We start from the raw sequence: 26,943 nt of genomic DNA, 5'->3' as shown, positions 1-26,943 counted from the left end.
CACATCGGTTATACATCCACATTTTTACATACTGCCACACTAGTGTCTGTTGCATTCTGCTGCCTTTCCTATCCTCTACTATCCCCCCTCCCCTCCCCTCCCCTCCCCTCTTCTCTCTCTACCCCCTCTACTGTCATTCATTTCTCCCCCTTGTATTTTTTTCCCCTTTCCCCTCACTTCCTCTTGTATGTAATTTTGTATAACCCTGAGGGTCTCCTTCCATTTCCATGCAATTTCCTTTCTCTCTCCCTTTCCCTCCCACCTCTCATCCCTGTTTAATGTTAATCTTCTTCTCATGCTCTTCGTCCCTACTCTGTTCTTAGTTACTCTCCTTATATCAAAGAAGACATTTGGCATTTGTTTTTTAGGGATTGGCTAGCTTCACTTAGCATAATCTGCTCTAGTGCCATCCATTTCCCTGCAAATGCCATGATTTTGTCATTTTTTAGTGCTGAGTAATACTCCATTGTGTATAAATGCCACATTTTTTATCCATTCATCTATTGAAGGGCATCTGGGTTGGTTCCACAGTCTAGCTATTGTGAATTGTGCTGCTATGAACATTGATGTAGCAGTATCCCAGTAGTATGCTCTTTTAAGGTCTTTAGGGAATAGTCTGAGAAGGGGAATAGCTGGGTCAAAAGGTGATTCCATAGCTTTGGTTTTTAACTTGACTTTTTTCTCCTCTTATTGGCCTTTCCTTTAGTATAGTTCCTCCATTTCCTGATTTTTATTATTGTTTTTCATTTTCTCCTTTTGTAATATTTTGCAGGCTGTAGTGCAAGCTGTCTCGCTGTAAATTCTTTTGACTTTTGTTTACCATGAAAGGTTTTTATTTTGTCATCCAATCTGAAGCTTAATTTTGCTGGATATAAGATTCTTGGTTGGCATTTATTTTCTTTCAGAACTTGGTATATGTCGTACCAGGATCTCCTGGCTTTGAGGGTCTAGGTTGAAAAATCTGCAGATATGAATTGTTTTCCCCCTATATGTGAGCTGATTCCTCTCCCTTGCATTTTTTAAGATTCTATCCTTATTGTGTATGCTAGGCATTTTCATTATAATGTGCCTTGGTGGACATCTGTTTAATTTTGTATATTTGCTGTCCTGTAAGCCTCTTGTATTTAATTTTCCAATTAATTCTTCATGTTTGGAAATTTTCTGACATTATTTCATTGAAGAGGTTGTATATTATTTTGGTTTGAATCTCTGTGCCTTCCTCTATCCCCATGAATCTTAGATTTGGTCTTTTGATGCTATCCCACAATTCTTGGATGTTCTGTTCATGATTTCTTACTATGTGCAGTGTGTGGTCACTTTTCTTTCCAAGATTGTATATTTTGTCTTCATTATCTGATGTTCTGTATTACAAGTGATCTAGTCTTTGGTGACACTTCCTATTGAGTTTTTCATTTCATCTATTGTTTCCTTCATTTCAAGGATTTCTGATTGATTTTTTTCCAGAATCTCTATCTCTTTCTTGAAATAATCTTTTGCTCTCTGTATTTGCTCCCTTATCTCTTTGTTGCTGTGATTGATGGTTGCCTGTATTTGCTCTCTAATCTCTTTGTTGGAGTATTCAATGTTTGCCTGTATTTGCTCATGTAGGTCATTCTTTATTCGGATATCATTTTAATTGTGTACATTCTGAACTCCTTCTCTGACATTTCATCATCTGCACTGTCAATGGATTCTATTATTATGTTTCTTGGTTTGTTTCAGGCATTTCCCCACCACCACCCTGCTTTTTTTTTTTTTTTTCATGTTGTCTTTGTGTCATTTTTTCTTGCAGTTCAGATCTTTGGTATTAGAGTTTCTACCCTGTAATCTTGTAGTGTCCCTGCATATTACCTGTACCTCACTTTGGTGTTGGGCTTCTACTGCTCTCTAGTGTCCCATGATAAATGCTACTTCAACTAAATGTGATGGTGGAAAGAATGGAAGTAACTCAAGGTAGCCTTGGTGGTGTCCCAAGATGGCCACAACCACTTTCAGAGATGGGGATAAAAAGGTAGGTTGCCTGTACAGAGATTCAGCTGCCTCCAGGCCCTATCTGTTGGCTACCTGTGTGGAGAAGGCTATGGTGGTGGCTACAATGTTGCAAGTTGGGCCAGGCCTGGCCTCTAGTATGGGTCTTCTGGTTGGTAGTGGAGTATTAATTTCATTCTTGACATCTACCATTCTGACTGGAGTGAGACAGAATCTCAGTTTTAATTTCCATTTCCCTACTTGCTAGAGATGTTAAACATATTTTGATAGATTTGATAACAGGTTATATTTCTTCTTCTGTCATTCTTGTTAATTGTTGGTAGCATTTACAAGTGAATCCCTCAAGTCCTAGACTTTTTGTTATTCTGTGATTTTTGATTATTGATCAGAATTCCCCTTTTAATTATTTGTCTGTTCAAATTTTCTATTGTTCATGATTTATTGTTCACAGTTTATGTACTAATAGTCATGTATCCATTTCTTTTTGAGTATCAATTTATTATGCTATTTTTCATAGTAGTCTCTAATGCTCCTTTGCATTTCTGTGGTATCAGTTGTAACCTATCCTCATTTATTCCAGATTTTATTTATTTTGAATCTTCTTAGTTACTGTAAACAAAGGTTTGTCCACTTTATGCTGATCTTTCCTATTGTTTTTATAGTTTCTTTTTAATTTATTTCTGCTCTTATCTTCATTGTCTCTCTTCCTCTATTCACTGTGGGGGCTTCCTTTGCCTTTCTGTTACTAGTTTATTGAGGTTAAAAGTGGTTTCATCATTTGAGATCTTTCTTTTTTCCCTTATGTAGGCATTGATCCCATCAGCATCACTCTTAGAACTGGTTTTGCTGCATTCCATGTTTTGGTATGTTCCATCCCCAATTTTGTTTGCTTTCAGGTACTTTCTAATTTCCCCTTTGATTTAATTTTCTCTCACTACTTATTCAGGAGGGATTCGTTTAATTTCTAATTTTTTTTCTGGTTGTATGTCATTGATTTTGGAAATAATACTGATATGATATGATTGTAATCTTAAATTTATTCAGACTTGTTTTGTAGCCTATCTATTCTATGTATCCATACTCTATTCTAGAGTATGTTGTTAATTTGGGAAGAATGGGTTTCTGCTATAGAGTGGAAAGTTCTGTTAATGTATGTTAGTTAAGATCATTTAGTCTGAAGTGTAGCTCCACTCCAATATTGCCTCATTTTTTATCTGAATTATTGTCTACAGTGGTACAGAAATTGCTATAAATATTGCATTATAACCTCTTTATCTCTTCAGATTCATTCATACTTTCTTTGTATATTTTGGTGTTCTGATGTTGGATGTATATGTTTTTGTGATGGTTAAATACTCTTAATGAATTTACCCCCTTAACATTGTGTAAGGACCTTCCTTGTGTTATGATACTGTTTCTGATGTAAGTACAACTACCTATGTTCTCTTTTGGTTAATGTCTGTGTGGAATAGCTTTTTCCATCCCTTTGCCTTCATTCCTTATGTGTCTGTGAAGCTGAAGTCTTTCGCAGACAGCATATTGTTGGGCATTTTACAAGAATCTGTTCAGACACTCTCTATTTTTGATTGGAATGTTTAGTCCATTGGCATTTATACTAATGATTGGTAGGTAAGGGCTCACTATTGCCATTGTGTTAATTTATTTCTGATTGTTTGTTAGTTTCTTAAATTCCTTTCTTCCTGTATTATTATGTCCTTTAGTGATTGGATGATTTTTAAGTAGTGTGCTTTCATTCCTTTCTCTTGATATTTTGTATAAAGAAAACAATTGTTTGCTTTGTGGTAACCATAAAACTTACATAGAATATCTTATAACTGCAGTAGTCTATTAGAAACCGACAACTTGGTTCAATTGCATATAGAAGCAGTGTATGCTTAATCCTCCTGTTATAGTATATGTTTTCAATGTTATACTCTTTATATTGGGTATCCATAAACAAATATTTGTAGCTGTAGTTACTTAAAGTTATTAAAACTTTAAAATTTTCCTCTTTATACCAGAGTTACAAGTGACTTACACACACAGTGACATTATTAAGTTATCCTGAATTATACTATATTTGACCTTTAGAGTGAGTTGGTCAAATCAATGGAGCTGCCCAATCTTGGAATTTAAACCTCTAGAACTGCCAGCTAAATAGACCTTTTTTCTTTTAAAAGTAGCCTACCTCAAGAATTTTGTTGGAGAAATAGAAGAAGATCTTAGAAGATGGAAAAAATGTACCCTGTTCATGGATAGGCAGAACTAAATAACATCATCAAAATGGCGATATTACCAAAAGTTCTCTATATGTTTAACGCAATGCCAATCAAAATCCCAAAGGCATTTCTTGTAGAAATAGAGAAAGCAATCATGAAATTCATATGGAAAAATAAAAGACCCAGAATAGCAAAAACAATGCTAAGCAGGAAGTGTGAATCAGGCAGTATAGCGATACCAGACTTCAAACTATACTACAGAGCAATAGTAACAAAAACAGCATGGTACTGGTACCAAAACAGGTGGGTGGACCAATGGTACAGAATAGAGGACACAGAAACCAATCCACAAAATTACAACTATCTTATATTTGATAAAGGGGCTAAAAGCATACAATGGAGGAAGGATAGCATCTTCAACAAATGGTGCTGGGAAAACTGGAAATCCATATGCAACAAAATGAAACTGAATCCCTTTCTCTCGCCATGCACAAAAGTTAACTCAAAATGGATCAAGGAGCTTGATATCAAATCAGAGACACGGCATCTGATAGAAGAAAAAGTTGGCTACGATCTACATACTGTGGGGTCGGGCTCCAAATTCCTCAATAGGACACCCATAGCACAAGAGTTAATAACTAGAATCAACAAATGGGACTTACTCAAACTAAAAAGTTTTTTCTCAGCAAAAGAAACAATAAGAGAGGTAAATAGGGAGCCTACATCCTGGGAACAAATCTTTACTCCTCACACTTCAGATAGAGCCCTAATATCCAGAGTATACAAAGAACTCAAAAAATCAGACCATAAGATAGCAAATAACCCAATCAACAAATGGGCCAAGACTTGAACAGACACTTCTCAGAGGAGGACATACAATCAATCAACAAGTACATGAAAAAATGCTCAACATCTCTAGCTGTCAGAGAAATGCAAATCAAAACCACCCTAAGATACCATCTCACTCCAGTAAGATTGGCAGCTATTATGAAGTCAAACAACAACAAGTGCTGGCGAGGATATGGGGAAAAGGGTACACTTGTACATTGCTGGTGGGACTGCAAATTGGTGCAGCCAATTTGGAAAGCAGTATGGAGATTTCTTGGAAAGCTGGGAATGGAACCACCATTTGACCCAGCTATTCCCCTTCTCGGTCTATTCCCTAAAGACCTAAAAAGAGCATGCTACAGGGACACTGCTACATCGATGTTCATAGCAGCACAATTCACAATAGCAAGACTGTGGAACCAACCTAGATGCCCTTCAATAGATGAATGGATAAAAAATGTGGCATTTATACACATGGAGTATTACTCAGCACTAAAAAATGACAAAATCATGGCATTTGCAGGGAAATGGATGGCACTAGAGCAGATTATGCTAAGTGAAGCTAGCCAATCCCTAAAAAACAAATGCCAAATGTCTTCTTTGATATAAGGAGAGTAACTAAGAACAGAGTAGGGACGAAGAGCATGAGAAGATGATTAACATTAAACAGGGATGAGAGGTTGGAGGGAAAGGGAGAGAGAAGGGAAATGGCATGGAAATGGAAGGAGACCCTCAGGGTTATACAAAATTACATACAAGAGGAAGTGAGGGGAAAGGGGAAAAAATACAAGGGGGAGAAATGAATGACAGTAGAGGGGGTAGAGAGAGAAGAGGGGAGGGGAGGGGAGGGGGGATAGTAGAGGATAGGAAAGGCAGCAGAATACAACAGACACTAGTATGGCAATATGTAAATCAATGGATGTGTAACTGATGTGATTCTGCAATCTGTATTCGGGGTAAAAATGGGAGTTCATAACCCACTTGAATCAAAGTGTGAAATATGATATATCAAGAACTATGTAATGTTTTAAACAACCAACAATAAAAATTAAAAAAAAAACAAAAAAAAAGAATTTTGTTAACAGTAATAAAAATGGACTAATGTATCAGGCAAATGTTTATTATGAGGATTATTCAGAGAACAGTGTATAGTTAAGTGTTCAAGAATTAGTAACAATACTACAACTACTACTACTACAGCTTCCACTTCTGTGGCTTTTCTCTTACCATAGGATGAACTCTGATGGCCATTTCAGCATAGGAGGATCAGAGACCACTAGATGTGGCCCAAGGAGGAGGCCCACGGCTGCACCAGGAGAGGTCAACTCTAAATGAGCTCACAAGTCATCCTGAATGGGCAGGTCCTAATCACCAGACTCCCTGAATTGTTCTCCTCTTAGCAGAAAGAATTGATCTCTGAAACACCTTGCATTGGTCTTTGATTTGTGAGCCATGGATGATTCCAGACTTATCCTAAGATGCTTTTCAAGATGGAGTTTCCCCAAGAAATTACTCAATCACTGACATAACAAGACTTTCATAAGTGAAACAGCTGCAAGATCATTTTCTTTCTAAAAACTCATTATTTCAGAATCTACTTTTTCCTAGAACTTAGGAAATAGCTAAGCAACTTTCATGAGTTCACATGCAAACACCAAAATGTAAGAATAAAACCCACAGAAGAGACAGAATGGCCTTGACACTTGGTGGTTGATTGTTCCTCTTTTGTGTAGATTGGTCTATTACAAGAGAACACATGTTTGGCAGTGGAAAACTGGAAAACTACACAAAGAAAAATGGGGGAAATCAGTCTTTTGTGTTACATCAAACAAAATAAATGAGTATTATGATGTTGCTATACTTCTTTTTATAAATTTTCTCTCTTCATTATTATATACCTGTTTCTCATAGCATCTTATATCCTTTATGATAAAAACAAATATTTGGGCTATTTATTGACATAGACATGATAATTGTAAGCATTTATATTGTACAGTGGGATAATCATTATACATGTTTATAATGTGTAATGATTTAAACAGGGTAACTAGCATTTTCACCATGATTAGTCAGTTTTCTTTTACCATAACAAATACCCTAGATAATTAACTCTTAAAAGAGATAACTAACTTTTAATGTTCTGGTGGTTGCAGTCCATGATTAATTGGCCCATTGCTTCCTTCCTGACGAGTGCAGGGTGTCACCACAGGAGGAAAAACACTACTAAGTGATTCCAGGGAGTAATATGGAGTGAAGAGAAGGCCAGGGTCCCAAAATGCCCTTCAAGGACCCACCAGCTATGACCTTCAAACCTTCCACTAGATGACACCTCCAAAGGACTCCACCACCTCCCTTTGGCAGTTCCCTGGGGATCAAGCTTTAACACATGGCCTGGAGGGGACATTTAACATCCAGACTATGCCACCATCTCCTTAAACAGTGCCATGTTTTTGATTTGGGTATTGTTGAACTCTTCTCTTTTAAAATTTCTAATAAGTTTTAATGAGCCAGAGTCACCTCCTGTATGTGCTGTAGACACTAGGACTTACTCCTCCTCTATAACTATATTTTCTAATGATACCAATAATGTATGTTTGTTATAGAAAAAAAATTAAATGTGAATAAAATAAGGGATATATTAAACAGAGTAAGGCTTTTTAACTTTCCTCAAAGTATACTGAATGATGAAGATGCCTCATGGCTCTTCTTATATGTGATTGTGATCAGGGGAGGCAGGAGGGAAGGAAAGGGAAGGCCCTGGTGAGTGAGTTGCATCCAGTTTTGTTGTGTGCATGTATAGATATGGCATAATGAATCCCACTACTCTACATAATTATAATGCATCAATAAGAAATTGCACACTAAAAAATTGTCAATATTTCTAAATTTACATTGTGAAAATGAAAAAAATTTTCTTTCAAGCCACATTTTCACCTCTGCCAGCATTGTCACTGCAAGTGACTACTATTAATATTTGAGTGAATGTACCTGGTAAAAAAGATAATATGCATGTGTCAGCATATGTATTCATGTAAATTTGTGTTTGTGTGTGTCTTTCATTAATCTATAAAACAAACAATATTACCATATCCATTATTTTATAGTTAATCTATTATATATAATATACAATCATTGATATTTATATTATATGATATATATTACATTTTACTGATATTATATGATATTATATATTTCATATTTATTTATTTTATATTATAATTAATGAGTATAATATATTTCATATATTATATTCATTTCATTAAAGAAATTTGTGACATAGGTTTACATCAACTGTTTCCATTTTAATGATGCAATAATATTCCATTTTGTCTGTACTATGGTATTACTTAGCCACTTCTCTCCTGATGGATATTTGTATTTTTTATTATGACGTTGCTGCAAGGGCATTTACAGATATTGTGTGCGTGTGTTACACACTCACACACACTTCTGCAGGGACATTCATTGGTAATTTTCATACTATTGCAAGTTAAAGGGATTTCATTGTTTAAACATTTAAATGATCTTGCCAAGTTCCACCTGGCATCCCCTGAGCTAGTTTGGCCTTCCCTTCAGGACAGTAGTCTCAGGGCAGTCAGACCCCTCACATGGTGGCTAACAACTTCAAGAGCAAGGATGTAAGCCAACAAAATGGAAGACATGTCACTATTTCAGACACAGTTGATTTGAAACTTTCTCTTCCCTGCACTATTCCACGGTCTCTCAGAACTCCCCTAGGCCCTCTCACACGAACCTACTATTGCAATAGGCAAAACCCCAATCCAGCTGCTGTTCTGAGTGGCTTTTCAGTTAATGACTCTTAGCTATTTGGGGCTTCTCTGTTTCCTCTAAAGTCCCTTTCTCCCCCTTTGCTTTAGAAATTACTGAAACTTTATACAATATTAGAAATTCTCACAGTTTGTATATCTTTTTCCCTAATATACATTATATAGAGTAATCAGGAGTTCAAATAAATAGGGTTTTAGAAACTCTTAAGAATGCAATAAGAAGAAAATGACATAGTAAAAATGAAAGGGAGAACTGAAAGTGGGAAATTCCTCTGAAACAGAGAGGACCATCCCATATAAATAGCCCATCCCCATGGAGCCAGGACATTCACATTGCAGACCTTTGCAGTCTGTGCAACCTTGCATAGATTGTAGGCAGCGCTGTTCTGGTTGTCACCATGAACAACAGGTGCATCCTCCAACCGGCTCTCCTGTTGTGCTTCTCCACCACAGCTCTTTCCCTAAGTTACAACCTGCTTCGACTCCAACAGTTCAACAGCAGTGTGGAATGTCAGAAGCTCCTAGAGCAGTTGAATGAAAGGCCTGCAGACTGCCTCAGTGACAGGATGGACTTCAAGATCCCCAAGGAGATCAAACATCCACAGCAGTTCCAGAAGGCGCAGGCTGCCTTGTCATCTATGAGATGCTCAAGGACATCTTTCATGTATTCAAAAAAGGCTACTATAATCCTGACTGGAATAACACCATTGTCACAGACCTCCTTCATGAACTCCATCAGCAGATGGTCCTCCTGAACACAACGGTGGTAGAGAAACTGGGGGAGGAAAACAAAAGACAGGCATACTCCATGATTATCCTGCGCCTGAAGAGTTACTATGTGAGGATCTGGATGTACCTGGAGGCCAAGGAGTACAGCAGCTGTGCCTGGACAGTCGTCAGAGATGAACTCTACTGGAACTTCTCCTTCATTAACAGACTTACAGACAAATTCCAAAACTGAAGATGGCCCAGTAGGCACCACGTCTTGACCAGACGATGAGTTCAGGCATTCTTCAACCAGCAGAGGCTCATTCAGTGTCTGTCAGCAAATGGGGTGCCTTTGAAAAGACAATAGACATTTTTAACTTTTTAAATTAATTTATGAATTAAGTTATTTCATTATTTATTTAAATATTTACATTGGAAAATAAATTATTTATGATGCAAAAATCCATGTGGCAGTTTCAATTTCAACTTGATTTATAAAACCCCTATGTTCACATATTCAGAGCCCCTCTTAGATGCTCTTTGTAAAATGTGCCTGTAAAGTAGTAGAGTTTCTAGCCCATGCCATAATTTAAAATCCTGACATTTAAATTCCCCTGAGAAATTTATATTCCAAAGAAGCCACATGTAATACACAAGGTACTACATAATAAGGGGATCTGAACCTTTTAGGGCAATAAATTGGAGTGAATTCTGTGAGATTGGAGGGTAGTGGGTGAGAAAGTGTCTTGGGGTAGAATCTGGGGTGCCCACTGCTTTTGCTCTGTGCTCCAGGGTCTATGGTCGTGAAGTTAGAATTTAGCTCTCAGGTGAACCAAAGGAATATACTAGCTCTTGTAAGTCAACCTAAGCCCTTCCTTGTCTGCAGGCATTGGATGCTGTTTTCTCTTTCTTTTAGGTATAGGCACTATGACATCACAATGAAAATTAAGGAGAGCTCTCCAGTGGATGTCTTTGCAGAACCCAGACATTTTATGGAACTTCTGCTTTCTACACATGCAGCACTGCTATTCAGGGAAACCATTAAGCTGAAATCACAACACATCAGAAAACAGTCCTGTGTGAATGAGCAGGCAGATGAAGGGAGAGAATGATAAGGGTGACCCAGGAATTCTATCTGAGAGAAAAAGGAAATTGTGGTGATGAGGGAATGAGTCCTGGGATGCTTAGGGTAAGGGAATGGGTGAGCCAGAGCCAGAATCACAACTAAATCCCATGAATCTTGTGCATTTCCATGGAGACATTCATTCCCATTGTCAGGTATTAGCAAAAGCCACCATTTCCTGAGTGCATGGAAATGCCACTTCTTTAAAATGTAAAGAGCCATTCTTCAGCCTCTTTAGAACTCATGACAGAAATATGGACTTCTCTCACTAACTTCTCTCTTATCCACACCCCTCTTCTCTCTGTAGTAATGACATTACAGTTGAGCTTCTTGGTTCTTCCTTCTCCATCTCACAGAGAAAATGTGAGGCAGTGAGACCCAGAAAATGGTGCTAAATAAAATTAACTTTCCATTTTATCTTTACTCCTTTCCACTTAAACTATAGCCTACAGTTTTATTATGAATAAAATGGGTTCAAAATATAGTCTGGAAACACTAAAAACGTACTTGCATTTCAAAGATCTTAGCACAGTATCTTCCATAGATTGAGGATTTAAAATTATGTAGGAATGGAAGGACAGCAGAATAAAATAGACATTATTATTGCTGTGGGTATGTACGTGACTGCATGACCAATGTAATTCTGTAACCTGAACACTCAGAAAAATGAGAAATTATATCCCAACTGATTCAAATTTATGATATGTCAAGATCATTGTACTGTCATGTGTAACTAATTAAAACAAATTAAAAAAACTAGAAAAGATATAAAAATAAAAAGAAAGCATTTTAGACAATTCAGATATTTTATAACTAAGTACACCCAACATTTGCATTTAGTTTATCTGGATATTAACGGCACAATGGGAAAAAAAAAACATAATCTAATGAAATTGAAATAATCACTTTCATCAAGTAGTTATTATCTCCTTTCCTTTCATCTCTCTCAATAAACATGCAAAACATTTTAAATAAATAAATAAATAACAAAATTATGTAGGTATTTTTAAATTTTTCTTTGCTCTCTAGGAAGATGTCACTCGTTTTTCTAGAGAATTCTTACAACTTTCCCTCATAAAGAGGTCAGTAACTGACCTTTAAAGGAAGCATTCTGAAAGCCCATAATTCTCTCGTTCTTTCCCTTCACCTGCCTGCCCATTCACACAGGGCTGCTTTCTATTGTGTTGTGGTTTCAGCTTAATGGTTTCCCTGAAGAACAGTGCAGCATGTGTAGAAAGCAGAAGTTCCATAAAATGTCTAGGTTTTGCAGAGACATCTGCTGGAGTGCTCTCCTTACTTTCCATTGTATGTGATGTCATTGTAGCTGTACCCAAAGGAAACAGAAAGCAGCATCCAGTGCATGCAGACTAAGGGAAACTCTTTCAGAGAAGAACTCTCCCTGGTGGCTCAGTGTGATAAGGGCAGCGACAGGTTTGGGGTCAGGTTTCTGATCTATGCAGAAGTCCAATGGCTCCATGGGTTTCTCCTCATAATGCAGACTACTTTGGGGCAATGGTAATGGTTACCATGTACCTCTCTCAGTAACTACCTTCAAAGAGATGATTTTTTTAAAAAAAGAAAAAAATGCTGGGAAGAGTTCTGGAGAAGACTGAAAAACAGTTACTCTTCACATGAAAGATAAGTCTTATTTGTAGGTTGAGTCAGAACATGACAGGTTGTAGGCCATTCTGGATAAGTTAGTCTCTAAAACTGATGGGAAATAGGTATGTTACTCCCCTAGATGTTTCTGATAGCTGGCACATTCCTCCCTACTGCTCTGGCCCACATTTTTTCCATTGAGAAATCTTGATAATCATTTTCCCCTTCCTCCAGAATTCCCCACTTGGGGTCTTCCTTTACTCATCATTAACCTGCTCTGTGTTTTCATACAGCTGTTTTCCCTTGTGGTTTCTTTCCATCAATTTCCCTTTAGTAGTACAGATACCACACTTGACAGCAAATGTTAGTGTAAGTTCTCTGTTTGTCAGAAATTCTATGTGAGTAGCTCTTGTTCACACACTATAAATATTTTTAGAAAGGAGGGAATGTCCCTCTAATAATGATATCATAGTAGCTATAGGTATATAGCCTTTCTCCTTAAACTGAGATGAATTTTTTTCATATTGTTCACCAATGAGACTTAAGCAAGTTGTTCCACATGTTATCTTCTCAAGTGAGTGATGCACATTTTAGCATATGGTGGGTGGGAAGCCTAGTGAAGAGGGAAATCAGACTCTGCAGAGCAGGCTGCAAGGCAGGGCAAGGCTCTGGTTTCTTCCACTAGAGAAATACAATTAATATATTGAATACATACCTATTCTTTATTGACATATTAATGAATATTTGCTGAGCACTCAATAAAGAAAAAGTTTTTGTTTATTGAATATTTTCTAATATATATTAAGTGTAAAGAAAAATGGTGACTCTGGTTCCAAATCATTGAAGAATATTCAATAAAGTTTTAATGTTAGCTTAATTATACATCTTCTGTATTCCTTCTGAGGTTTATTCCAACGTATTTTATTATTAATTTTCCAATATGTTTTTGAAAACATCTTATTTTATACTTTATTATTGTTATGGTTATGAATAAAATTAAATTTTATTACATTTTCTAATTTTAAAAGAGAATAGCTTCAATTTATATACATGTGTGCTTTATTTTTAATGAAAAAAATATTTAAAACTTCCTCATTTTAAATTTTCTTATGGCAAATGTCAATACATAGAAATGGAGAAGCACTGGGTCCTAAAAACCAAACATTTGAGCAGTGTTGCTGTTGATAATACTTACAAGTGCCTTTTGCATGGTTAATTGGGGGTGATTATTAAAGGCTTATAATATCAATCTCTTTATTTTTTGGTTTGCCTATTCAAATCAAAGAAAGACAAATGTGACATTTTTCTGACCAGATGTAATGACCTTGATTCCAGATTCTACTTAGAGCCCAGTCCATAAAAACAGTTGGGGATGGGAATGAGGAGGATGCAAAATATAGGAAGAGCCTGGTTGGAAGACAACATTGTCCACCTGAACACAGGGAGTGAGAACCTCACCAAAACTCTTCATCTCACTGGAGAAGCTTGCTCAGCCGTAGAGTTTCTGTGAAACTTGGGAACCACACGGAAAGTTTATGTTCAGGGAAAGGGAGAAAAGCCTGTGTTCCTGTCTCCCACCTGCTGCCTCACTCATCCCACTCACCCCCCTCACTGGGTGACCAAGCTGCTCCTGCCCAGGCTGTGGGTTCTCGGCAAACCCAGGAGCAGCTGGCGGGGCAGAGAATTCTCCATCTGAGCTGTGTGAGGAGCGGGAGTGCCAGCCTAGATCTGTGTGCCACTGGGTTCAGACACTTTCTGTTCCTTTGTCCTTTCCCACATTCTGCATGTCTTGTCACAGGCCTTTAGCCAGACTGCTTCTTCAGTTTCAGTCCTACTCACCACCAGATCCAGATGTCAATAGGCCACTATGCTGGGGACTGTGCCCAACTCTTGCTAAAGTTAGGATTTGGAATATAATACCACCAAAAGTGACCCCCTGGAAACTGAGAAAACTACAGAAGTAAGAAAGTCATTCTCTTTTGTGTGTGTGCTCTGGCCATATTCTCTGAAATTCCTCCCCTAAAGTGGGTCATAGGATATGCAATGATCATCCTGCCCTATGCCCAGAGAACAGGCATGCAACCCAAGACTCCCAGAAGAATCTGAGCAAATAGACCCTGCAGAGTCCCCCAGTTTATTACCATTGCATCAGACCCCCTTTTGAACTATCATCTAGCCACAAGGCTGTGCTCTCTTCATCTTTCCTAAGCATGAAAGACAGTTTCCCTGGGTCTTTTCATCTTCATTTCTGAAGTCTAAATAAATTTGTCTTGCTTTTTTCTTGTTGATCTGGCTTTTATTACAGGGATCTTAGCCATGAACACCACAACTGCTGAAGAAAAGACTTATTTTTCTTCTCCCTTTCTATATACAGAGATTATCAGAAGACCCTCCAGTGTGCACCCCTGCTACATTGGAAGATTTCCATCAATGGTCAATAGCCCCAGGGCAGACAAGTTCTGCCCACCCAACATCTCCAACATGTGCCATCAGAGCCCTGCTTTTGGAAACTCCCAAGGAGCCCTCTCAGATACAGATATTGTTTGCCCTGAGCATGGATTTACTTTTCCTTTGAGATTCTAGGCAGTTCCCTGTGCCATATTTAATTCTCATAATTTATCTTCGGCCTTATGATGGTTAAATTTATGTGTTGCTCAACTGGTAAAGCATTATTTGTGTGTCTATCTGTGAAACTGTGACTAGGGAAATTAGCACATGACTCTGTGAAGTGAGTGGGAACATCAGTGTGGTCAGGTGCCTTCTAAATAGCTGGAAGCCCAAAAAGACCAGAAGGAAAAGAAAGGGAAATTATGTCCCCTTCCCTCTCTCTTTCCCAATCCTAAAACTAGGACACTCATTTTATTCTGCTTTTGGACATGAGAACTCCATGCTTCTGGATTTAGGGACTACAGTATTTACACCAGCAGTCTCCATGGCTTCTTGGGTCTTTGGCCTCAGAGAGAATTACATCATCAGCTTCCTTGAGGCTGCCAGAATTGGGCAGAATCACGCTTCTGGCATCCCAGTGTCTTCAGTTGTAGATAGCCTGTCCTGTGATTTCTTAGCCACAATAATCATGTGAGATAATTCCTTTAATAAATTCCATTGTTATATGTCTATCTGTCTGACTGTCTACCTACCTACCTACCTATCTATTCCAAATGTCTTCAATATGTTCAGATACTTCCTGGGGCTGACAGCATCCAATGATTGCTTGACAAGGTGGTGGAGATGCCAGGCCCCCTCATTCCACCACTGCAAGTTCACACCCATCCATGCCTGTGGAGGCAAACTCACCTACTGTGGTCTGACTGTGGATCCTGAAATAGCCCTATGACTTGGATCTACCATCTCTCAGCTATAGTACAGAAGAAGTTTTATCTACCCAGAGAACTGGTGGGAGACAGGCTCTTACATGCCTCTGAAAGCAAGTCCACCAACTTCAGTCAAGGTGCAGATCCTGAAATACACTGCTGTCTATATTCTGAGGCCAGTGCTGCCCATGCAAGAACCTGCCTAGGGACTAGGAAAAGTCTTTCCAAAGAACTGTTGGGAAGCATATCCACCTATTTAATTGATAACAGGCCTACCTTTTGCAGACTTAACTGTGGATCCTAAAGCAAGGCTTGTCCCAAGGCCAGCTCTACTGACCAACATCCTGGTCTTATCCATCAAGTGACCAGGCAAGGTCACTGCCTATCCCCTACAAACCAGCCTCCCAACTTCCTTCTGTACTACAGATTCAGCAGCTGCCATATGATCTGACTTCAGTTCCACCTGACTGTGGTCCCAGTAGCAATTCCATCATCCTGGAGAGGATAATGGAGATATTTACCTGCTGAAGCCAGTCTGTAAAGATGAAGCAGCTGCTTGCTCCTTCAAATGCACAGATATCAATACAATGTACATGAATCATGACATATAGTCAATCACATCAATAAAAGAATAAAATAGATTATGAGTAACTGCTCCTAAGGAAATAGAGATATAAGAATAACTGGACAAAACATTTAAAATTAAATACCTTAAAGAAGCTTAATGAAGTGAAGGAGAAGACAGCTAAATGAAATCAAGAGAACACTTTATGAACTGTACAAGACATTTGTTACAGAAATAGATGACGTGTAAAAGAACCAAATAGATTCTGGAACAGAAAAATGTACTGACAAAACTAAAAACCTTTATAGAAAGTTTCAACAGTAGACTCAATCATGCTGAAAACAGAATCAGTAAAATCAAAGTCACACTGTTTGAAATCAGTCAATTAGAGAAACAAAGAGAGAATTAAAACAAAGGGCAAAAGCAAAAGGAAACTATGGTGCATACAGCATCAAACATATGAATGTATTACTTAAAGGAATGTGAGAAGGAACAACAGAGAAAACTAGAAAGCTTATTCAAGTAAAAGTTGTCTGACACCTTCCCAAATCTTGGGGAAAACATTGAGATTCACTAACTGAAAAAACTTCTGGCAAAAATCAGTTCAAGAACACAATTTGTACCATACAATAATATTTTGGTTAACAATAAACCACATAAAATGATGGTGGTCCCACAAGATTATAATGGAGCTGAGAAATTCCTATTATCTCTGAAGAAGAAAATGAAGAATTTCCAGGGTAATTCACAGTGAAGTTTTAGCAGAAGATTCTCTGGTTTCAATATGGCTTGAAAATTATACTCAGGTCCTTGAATCACTGTTGGGAGAGGGCCAGCCAAGGAGGGGTCATCTGACAATAATTCCTACACAGAGCTCTTATGAAAGAAAGATAAATGTGTGTTAAGATCCAGTTACTTACTTTTTTGTTATCTGTTCAGAAACAGGCATCAATTTAACTGAAAATTGTCATTCAAAAAAGCACCTTTGATGAATATTTTCTATGAGAAAATTAAATTTCAAACTTCTGGAAACTGCAAATTACCTCCAAGAATTTTATTGGAAAAAATTAAAATTATAAATAATAACATTATCTCTTTAAAAAATAAACCATGATATATATATATATATATATATATATATATATATATTTCAATTTAAAATGCATGACCTATGACATCTATTTAATATACTCTTATGATTTAGGTTTGAGATATTTTTATGTTGGTGCAACTCTTAGGTGAGTTTATGTTTGGAGGTTCAGGAAATAAATCATGTAATGATTTTGCTTTTTTTGTTGAATAATCTTTGATGATTGCTAATGTTGAAAAAGGACAATTGAAATTTCCCTCTGGCAACCTCCCAGGCACAGGAGTTATACTGCTTTTCCTTTAAATAGCAGATGATTATCTGATAATACTTCCAAGAAGCAAATCCCAAATAGAGACAGAGTTTTTCTATGTGTGTTGGCTTCAGTTGATTCAGACTGAGATGAAGCCTAGAAAGTAGTTGATCAAGGAGGAACTCATTGCTGTAAGCATGGTTGTCAACCATGCTGAAGAAATTGAACATCTGGCTGGATCATCAGATGGTAAAGATAGTGGCTTCTGTCCTCTGGATTTGGTTTATCTTCCCTGTTTTCCAAAGAAAATGTAAGTCAGCTCTGTTGTTCAAGCATTCCTGAGACCATCTGAAGATAGTCAAAGAAGATGACATCAACCTATTTTATTGATTTTACACTAAAAGCTAGTTTTGCAAATAAATTCCGGATGTGCCCATCCAATTGGATACTTATCAGTCAAATAGGAAGTATCATTGACCTAAAGAAAGTACTATATGTGTACAACCAGAGGCTGATAGCAAATATTTTTTTCTCTTTGTGTAGCTAGAGGCTCATAACAGTCATTTTAACTTCATGCAACATAATTTTAAGTTTAGTAACTACTCTCTTATTTTCAACTAATCTGCTTAAACCTCTGAATTTTCCCTGTTAAATTTATGAGCTGGGCACAGGGAATTCACCAATGACATTGTTCTCCAATAGAACCCAATTTTACAAAAACTAGTTACCTCCAGTTGCCCTACAGAACTATAATTCCAATCTCTCTCTCTCTCTCTCTCTCTCTCTCTCTCTCTCTCTCTCTCTCTCACACACACACACACACACACACACACACTCACATACACATTTTATTTTCATCTATAAATATTACTTTCCTCTGTTCTAGAAACAAACTTTGAGCCCTGATCCTAACATTCATTTTCCTTTCGTTCTTTAACATAGAAAGTCTGCTCCCTCAACCTATGAATCTCTGTATTTGTTCCATGATTTACCAGATCATCTCTAGCAATAAAGTTCTTCCTGAATAGAATTGTTCTTTGATTTATTCAAAGCAGAAGCTGCTGATTACTGGTGAATGAGCTTCTTTCTTGCTTTTCCTCTCCTTTTAGAATATATTCCAGCAGTTCTGTGTGGTTATGTTTCACTGAGCCACAGGATCATAGTTAATGTAGCCATTGTCTTTTCCGTCCACCATTTTCTTACTGAGGTCTTCATTGCTCCTCTGTCTGCCAATAATAGTGGGAGAAATCCAGGTATTTTTCAGTTGCTTATGAGTATGGAGATTCTAATTTCAGGATAACAATATTTCTCTAGCACCAACTGCCTCTCAAGGTGTTTATCACAACTAGTAACACCCTCTGCTCACAAATGACAAAGTGTCCTCAGTCCACACTCGTCAGACTCATCCAGAGAGCAGGTGCACCACCTCTTCTTGATGTGAGGAATCTGTTACTGACACTTGTTTCTTTGTTGACAAAATAATAAACTCTCCATGATTCTTGTCCCTGTCCCTAGAGTTCTTGTCACAAAGTTGCTAGTGCTCAGTAATGACTTCTCTCCTGATACATGTATCCAGGTATCAAAAGTATCAATAGTCAGGGCTGGGGATGTGGCTCAAGGGGTAGCCTGCTCGCCTGGCATGCTTGCGGCCCGGGTTCGATCCTCAGCACCACATACAAACAAAGATGTTGTGTCCACCGAAAACTAAAAAATAAGTATTAAAAAATTCTCTCTCTCTCTCTCTTTAAAAAAATATCAATAGTCTTCTGATTCTGAAATTAAAGGTTTGTATTGAGTAGGTAGCTAGAAGACTTATCTAATAAGAATAATTTTACCTTCAATCAAGTAAGATTTATTTTGCTAATTACACTTTATTGTTCAGTTCTTCCCCTTTTTAGAATTCTTGCCTTTCTCAGATTTTCTTAGTTGGGCACAGGGCACTCACGGATGACTCTGTCCCTCCTGTGAAGTTAATCTTACAGAAACACATGATCTTCAGTTGGTCACAGTCAGTGTGATTCTATTGGAGATCATTGCTCCTCAGTTTCTGTCTTACTCTGAGAGTGCAGGGTGATAAGACCCAGGCAGTTATGTCACAGAGAAAAACCTTTTCTCATCTCCTACTCTTTGTGATTTTATCACTTTAATTTTTGTACATTCTTTTTAATGGCAGTTTACCAGGAAATCTTTGTGTTGCTGCTCATGAATTAGGCTTTTATCATGAAGTCAGACAAATAATGGAAATTAGAAGAAAGGTGAAAGGCTGCACTGCTTTTCTCTATCAGATTTTGTTTCTCATTTCAGCTTTCTTAAAAAGCAAAATTAGACAGTTTGTGGGTAAAATGGGGGGGGATGTCATAATTTCACGAATGTGAAAGAAGGAAATGACTTCACCTTGACAAGTGGCAGAGTGTAAGTTAGCCACATGCAATGCAGCCAAATTGAGCACCAGGGCCATGGCAGAGAGAAAGACTGAGGGTCAATGCTCAGGTGCCCAAGGCAGGGAAATGCCTGCTTCTGACAGAGGCTCAAAGACCACTCAATGGACTGCCTAACTGTTCTCTCATTTAATCCAGATTTGATCAGCCCTTAGGAGAAGAGAGGTGAGTCACCTAATCAACAGCAGCTTGGCCACCAGGCTCCAGGACTAGCACACTCACCGAGTCTGGTAGGACTGTGGATGTTGACCTTGGCTGTGCATTCCAACTTGGTCATAATCTACTAAGACAATGAAAAGTCTGCCCTGAGAAACCTAGAATTGAAAGAAGGAAGCTCTAAGGTCTCAAAAATTTTAGTTCTAGTCTTCAGTCTTACCATCAAATTTTATTGTAGCCTGACTATAGACTAAGATCTCTGAAAGTATTGACTCCTGCTTCCCATTAACACTATTTGTGTTACGTCATCAAGAGAGCTCCTTGGAGACAAAAATAAATCTGGAGAGATGATCTATTCCAAACTCACCAATGATCCAAGGTTAGCACCTCAGGGGTAGTTGAGGTAATGGCTTGTCTGGAAGGTCCTATTAAGGACTGAAAGAACAGAAATGGACTTGATTTATGAACCAAGTAAAGTGTGACATTGAATCCATACAGCAGAGAGATTGAGATGCCAAAGGATCTGGCATCTTGTTTTTGTCTGTGGAATATCTTTCTTGCCCTGTGCAGTGTGAGGCTTGGCAGGCAGGGAGGGTTGAGGTACAGCCATCTTCTCCCTCTTACTTCTTATACACACAAGCTTTCTCCAGCTCCTGCTTTACCATGACCTGTCACTGCTCAAGGCACCCAGGGTAGGACCAAGCAGTCTCCCTGTGTCCTTCTCTAGTCTTGTTTCCCAGGCTGAGATAAAGCCCCTGGCTGCCAGCTTCACCACTGTCTTATCTGGTTTCCAACACTTTCCACTATATAACAAATTGACATCTGGATATGTCAAAAAGATGGTTCTGGAGATTTTTCAGTGTAAGTTGAGAATTCAGAGACGAATTGTGCAATTTTCTGCATGGGAGCGTGACATGTGAAACTATTAGAAGTAAAATGACATTAAAGAAGTAAACAACATTAAAAATTAATCAAAGGATGGACAGGGCAATAATGTTGAAAGGTGTTGAGCAATGAGAGAGAGAGAGAGAGAGAGAGAGAGAGAGAGAAAGAGAGAGATTTTGTCACAAGCCCTCTGTGGGCTATGTGTGGACTGTTGAGCATAGTAGCCTCCTGAGGCTAAGTCTTGCACTGGGAACTCCCTGGGGCACTCCCCACAGGGATTGACAGCCTGATGCAGGTGAACTTCCCCCTCAAACTCTGCCTAAGATCCCACACAGCACCTCAGAAGGGTGTGACCTGCCAAGATGTCAATCAACCTGCTGGATGCAAGACATCACAAAGCAAGACTCTGCCCTTGGAACCTTACCCCTACCTTTGATGTACCCCCTTAAATAAACTATGGGAGCCATTTTGTCTTTGTCTAGTTCAAGAACCCATGTGGCCAAAATCTATCAGAGGCTTCACTTTTGTAAATATATTTCTGAGTGTTTGTGTTTTGTTTTTTGTTAATTATTGTTAGAGTCTGTAAACAAGTCAAAATAACACCTGGCATTTTGCCAGGGGAATGTTAGAGTTCATAAACAAGTCTGAATGGTGCCTGGCAAAATGCCAGAAGGAGTGATTTGAGAAGTAACAAAAGCCAGCCATTAAGTGTGGAGATTCCTGATTGGTTGACTGCTGTATCTAGTTTATGCTAATTAGATAAGCTGTGTGGAATGTATAAATACTGCTCCTGTCCTGCAATAAACAGCTTCCACTCCTGCTGTATCAACATACACAAGTTGTTCATCACCCCTGTTATTTTGCTGCAGCTGGACTGCGACAAATTATTTGAGATATTAAGATTTAGGGTGGCTTAATTATTTGAGATGGTGAGACTTAGGGTGGCTATTTAAGGTGGCTTGGATTCCTCTGGGCAGAAAAACCCTCCAATGAAATGCTGGCAGTCTTCCCCATGGGGGGGGGAGGGGAGTGACAGGGAGGGAGAGAACGGGGGAGGGGGAAAGGAAGCCCTCAAGATGAAGATAACTTTGAGTATCCCAGCCTCCCTCCTCTCATCTGGAGAGAACTCTAAAGTTTGGGTCTGTGATATAAGCTAAGGTTTGAGTGATCCCTCCCTCCCTCCAAGCCCTTTTCTGCTAGCTCAGCAATTTACAGGCAATTTCTGATCATCCTCTTAAGCAACAATATTATTCAGACTTCTTTAAACTTCCCAGAGTCTTTCCCAATGGATTCTTCCACAGGCTGTCAGCTGGCTATTTCTGCATTCCCTAAAAACTCTTTAATTTGCCCTTGCTGTGTCTTAGTCCTGAATCAAGGTGGAGTAAGTCTTCCAAGTCATTATTCAAAGAGACAGAATTTTATCTGGCATTAAGTGCACACTGAAATCCCAGTGGTTCAGGAAATTAAGGAAGGAGGAAATGGCAAATTCAAGGCCAGCTTCTGCAACTTAATGAAGCCCTAAGCAACTTGGCAAGTTTTACATTGTTTCAAAATAAAAAGGGATGGGTTTGTGGCTCAGTGGTAAAGTGTCCTGATTTCAATCCCTCCTTCCAAAAAAATAATTTTCTCTGTACTATAAAGTCATGCTGGGTAATATACTAGGAGTAAAATTGTAAAACTAGCCACTTAGATTTTTCCTGATTTCCCTTCAGGTGTGCTGTCCTACCTCCTAGCATCACATAGGATACAGAGAAACTGAAGGGCCAGGAGACTCTGGAAGGCTGATCAGGCTGGAGAGAAGTGAAACATTCTGACCCTTTTTCCCCCACACCTGTCCTTTGCCCAAAGAGGACACTACCTGCCTGGGGCTAGGAGTCTTTTCCTTCTCTGAGATGAAAAGTTAAGGAAATGGACTCTTCCAATATTGGATCACTTCCTCCCAGGAGAACAGCCTATTTTAGCTCTATGTAAAAAAGGTCTTGCCAGTATGCAGAATTATGCATAGAACAGAAGCTTAATTGCCAGACTTGGACTCTTTCTCAGTCCATCTTGGCCTGCAGGCTTCTGTCTTCTTCTGTCAATATTTTAATCACTTCCACAGTAAAACAAATCATGCTTTCTCTTTGTTTATTTGTGTCACAACTACTCTTATATCACTGTAATAACTACAGGCTTTTATTTCCAAAAATATTAAGTAGGAGGAACTAAAACTTCTCTTGGAGGTTTCTGGAAAACCTAGAACTTTCGTTCAACCATTGCTTTCAGTTGGTGGCTGCATACAATTTCAGAGAAAGTTTACAGATGGAAACTCTAATAGAACACAAACACACACAAAAAAAGATATATACACAGGCAGGTTAATGAGAAATGAAGGAGGACATCACAGTCGTTTTGTTTGTTTGTTTTGGTACCAGAGATTGAACCCAGGGCTACTTAAACACTGAGTCACATCTAGGATCTTTTTCTTTTTGATTTTGAGGCAGTGTTTCCCTAGGTTGGTTAAGGCCTAGCTAGGTCGCTGACGTCAGCTTTTAACTTGCCATCCTGGTGTCTAGCCTGGAGAGCCTCTGGGACTACAGGCACACAACACCACTCCAGGGACAAAGGAGATTTCTGAACCAGAGAGGGAGGAAACTATTGTGGTTTGGGAGTGACATGACAGGATCCATGGAAGTATGGAGCAAGGAGGAGTGTCACAGCAATCACAAATGAAGTGTTTCAAACACATGTATATATACATATATATTATGCTAATATTTTTAATTATATATTGCATAGTATATGATATATTATTCATAGACACATATGTGTATGTGCATGCACACACACACGCACAAACAAGAATGAAAACTTGTGATCTGCATCATGCATGGAACTGGAGATCATCATGTAAAGTGAAATGAGCTTGACAGGAAGACAAGTGCCACAGGATCTCACTCATGTGTGAAATAGGGAGAAGATTATCTCATAGGAGTTGAGAGTGGAATGGTGCTTACCAAAGGCCACAGAGACGAGAAGGTGGAAAGATGGGAAAGGCTGATCAATGGTTCCCCAATACAGGTGGAAAGGGGCAAGGAGCTAGTGGGCCATTGCAGGATGTGGTGACTGTTCAGAGCATGAACCTCCTGTTCATTTGAAAAAGCTGGAGGCAGGGACCTTGATTTGTTCACAAGAGAGACAGGATAAATGTTCAAGGAGATGATCATGTTTAACCTGATTTAAACTTTGCACCAAACATAATATGGTACCCCATTAATATGCACCACCTCCCAGCCCCATATATGTCAGCTGTTGTGTGTATTGAAAGCATCACTGCAGAGGAAAATAGATGGAATTGGCATAATTAGTGAGAGATGAAGAATATTTAAGTGGGAACCCCATGGGAGTTGGAGGAGAGATGAGTAAGATAAATCCCATTATCTTTCCCTTCATATGGGGTGAGATTTTATAATATCCAGATTTTGTTGATTTTTTTAAATCTCAACTTGTCGGAAAGTATCACAACTAAGTTGATGGGAAAATGCAAATATAATGATGTGCATGAAACGCAACACAGAAATCAGCATTTAGAACTAAAATTTCAATTTTGCTGCTTAACACAAAAATGGGAGAGAATGAAAAGAAATATTTACCTAACCTCCCATCCTCCTGCAAGATTGAAAGAATTTAAAAAATTGAAGAAGGAATTAATGAAGAACAAAGAAATCAATTGATTAAATATAAAGAAATGATTGGTTTTATTAATCATATTGTAAAGGTATACATAGTATTATATTGATTAAATAAATAAAATTTCATAAATAGTTAAATAAATAACATTTAAATATATAAATAGATAACATCTTCAAGGATGTAAGGGTCCAGTGCCTATAGATTTGACAAATTGGTTGAATTCTTCTCTGAATTACTGCAACAAATAACAGTCTTTGAAATGGCAGAACTTGTGGGAGTGTGGTAAGGTGTGTTCATCAGTGAGAGGCATTTCCCTGCTGGACCAGGTCTCCTTCCATGCTCCTTAGTCTTTCATACAAATTCACTGATAAAGAGAAGGATTTCATGATTTCTGTTCTGACCACCTCCCAGGCACAAGGCAGGTATTTCTTCTCCTTCAGGTAGACAGTGATCCTGTGGAAGTATTTCCTCACAGCCTCTTCCACCCCCACCTGCTTGGACCCACAGGCTTTCAGGTCATCCAGCAGCTGATAGAGGCCACTGAGGAAGGTGTCCAGGAGGGTCTTGTCCCAAGCAGCAAAGGCCTTCTGGGTGCTGAAGAGGTTGAGGATCTGCTGGGTCATCTGGTGGAGGACAGCAACAGCTTGAGCCTTCTGTACCTGCTCACCCTCCAGCTGCTCCTGGGGGAAGGCAAAGTCTTTCCTGTAGTTCAGGCAGGAGAAAATGGGAATTCTCCTCATTTTTTCCAGGACTGTCAGGGCTCCCTCCTCATTTTCCTCAGAAGTTTCAAGACCCAGGTTGTGTATCTGAGGCAGGTCACAGCCCAGAGAGCAAGTGTTCTTGCAGCTGAGCACCACCAGGGCCAGCAGGAAAGCCAAGGGCAAGGCCATTGGGGATCTTGAAGATGCTGCTGGGCTGCTTGAGATGGGTGGTCTTGCACCTTTGCCTCTAGGTTCTCTGAAGCCCTTGACTTGTTCCTATGTCTTAAATAGGAACCAATATGATTTCCGTTTTCTGAATGTCATCCCCAGAACTTTCTACTTCTGTTTTTGCTTTCCATTATGCTTTTGCAACACGTGTTTAGAGGAGTGTTTTCAATTCTTTTTTTCATTATTGGTTACCTGTCCACTGCTCTCAGACCACATTTTAGTATTATATTCTGAACTGAAATTTCTATTAATTTCTTAATTTTGGTGTGGGGAGTTACTGGGGATATAACCCAAAGGAGCTTTACCACTTAGCTACACCCCTAGCTCTTTTATTTAATTAGGTTACTTAGAGCCTCACTTATTTCCTGAGGCTGACCTGGAACTTGTGATCCTTCTAACTCCGCATCCAGAGACACTGGAATTAAAGGTGTGCACAACCACACTCAGCCTCTCCTGTAGTTCAGGCAGGAGAAAATGGGAATTCTAATAAATTTTAATTTTAATAACAGATATACTACTTACGTATTTATATACCCACTGGATATAACTAGTTTTTAAGTTAAGTTAAAATGTTGAATTTAAACTTTATATTCAATACAGAGTTTCAAACGTCTTTTAAAAATTCAGCTAAAAGTTAAGCTGAAAAGCTATTGACATTGAACTTAATTTTCCAAATAAATTTACTGAGTGTCTTTAATAAAACTAACTTACAGAAATTGTATGTATCAAGTTCATGTGCAAATAAAAATTTTATAGAAATATAATAATAGCAACATAATGAAATACTTAAAAATCAGTTAAGTGCTACAAGCTATAAAAATTGTTTTCTTAACATTTAGTTCTGATGTACTTTGCTTTACCTTCAATGAGAAAATTATTGAATTTGCACTTTGCTAGATATAATTTAGACAATTTTTATTGCCTACTCTTCAGTTCACTACATAATTATTTATTTGTTGATTAACATTACTTGAATTAAATAATGTTATAAAACTTTGTATTTAATTCTCAAAGCCCACAACACATTGGTAAGAATTGAGTTTCAAACATAAAAAGCATATATATGGAAGACAATGACAGCCCATCCCTACAGGGAGGCCATCTGTCAAGATGTAACCTGGAGATCAAGCCATCCAGGAAAGTCCTCCAATCCCAGTCATCTGTTTGCCACAGGACTGGAGCACTAATCTTGCACACACTTTTCTTATCTCCATGATCTCAGCATGCATGCTTTTCATATCATATAAAGGAAAGCCTAGTGACTTCTTTTCCCACTGCTGGGGATCAAAGCCAGAGCCCTACTGAGGCTAGGAAGGTACTCTATCAGATAGCAACATCTCCAGTCTAGAAAACCCAATGAGAAAGATACTAAGATATAAGCTTTTTCAAA

The 26,943-nt window shown here is 38.4% G+C and overlaps 2 protein-coding genes across 2 annotated transcripts; one reads left to right on the top strand and one right to left on the bottom strand.

Moving 5' to 3' along the window:
* The first annotated feature begins 9,222 nt into the window (after positions 1-9,222).
* Positions 9,223-9,785, top strand: LOC139701482 (interferon beta-like). Its single transcript, XM_071600396.1, has 2 exons — positions 9,223-9,441; positions 9,567-9,785. The coding sequence occupies exons 1-2, from the start codon at positions 9,223-9,225 to the stop codon at positions 9,783-9,785; spliced, it is 438 nt and encodes a 145-aa protein (XP_071456497.1).
* Positions 9,786-24,920: 15,135 nt separating this feature from the next.
* On the bottom strand, positions 24,921-25,514 carry LOC114083544 (interferon alpha-2-like). The gene has a single exon (XM_027924833.2). The coding sequence runs from the start codon at positions 25,512-25,514 to the stop codon at positions 24,921-24,923; it is 594 nt and encodes a 197-aa protein (XP_027780634.2).
* Between the last annotated feature and the right edge of the window lie 1,429 nt (positions 25,515-26,943).

This window comes from Marmota flaviventris, chromosome 13, assembly GCF_047511675.1.
Source record: "Marmota flaviventris isolate mMarFla1 chromosome 13, mMarFla1.hap1, whole genome shotgun sequence".
NCBI lineage: Eukaryota > Metazoa > Chordata > Mammalia > Rodentia > Sciuridae > Marmota > Marmota flaviventris.
Note: the sequence above shows the minus strand (reverse complement) of the source record. Positions and strands in the feature narration are given on the sequence as shown.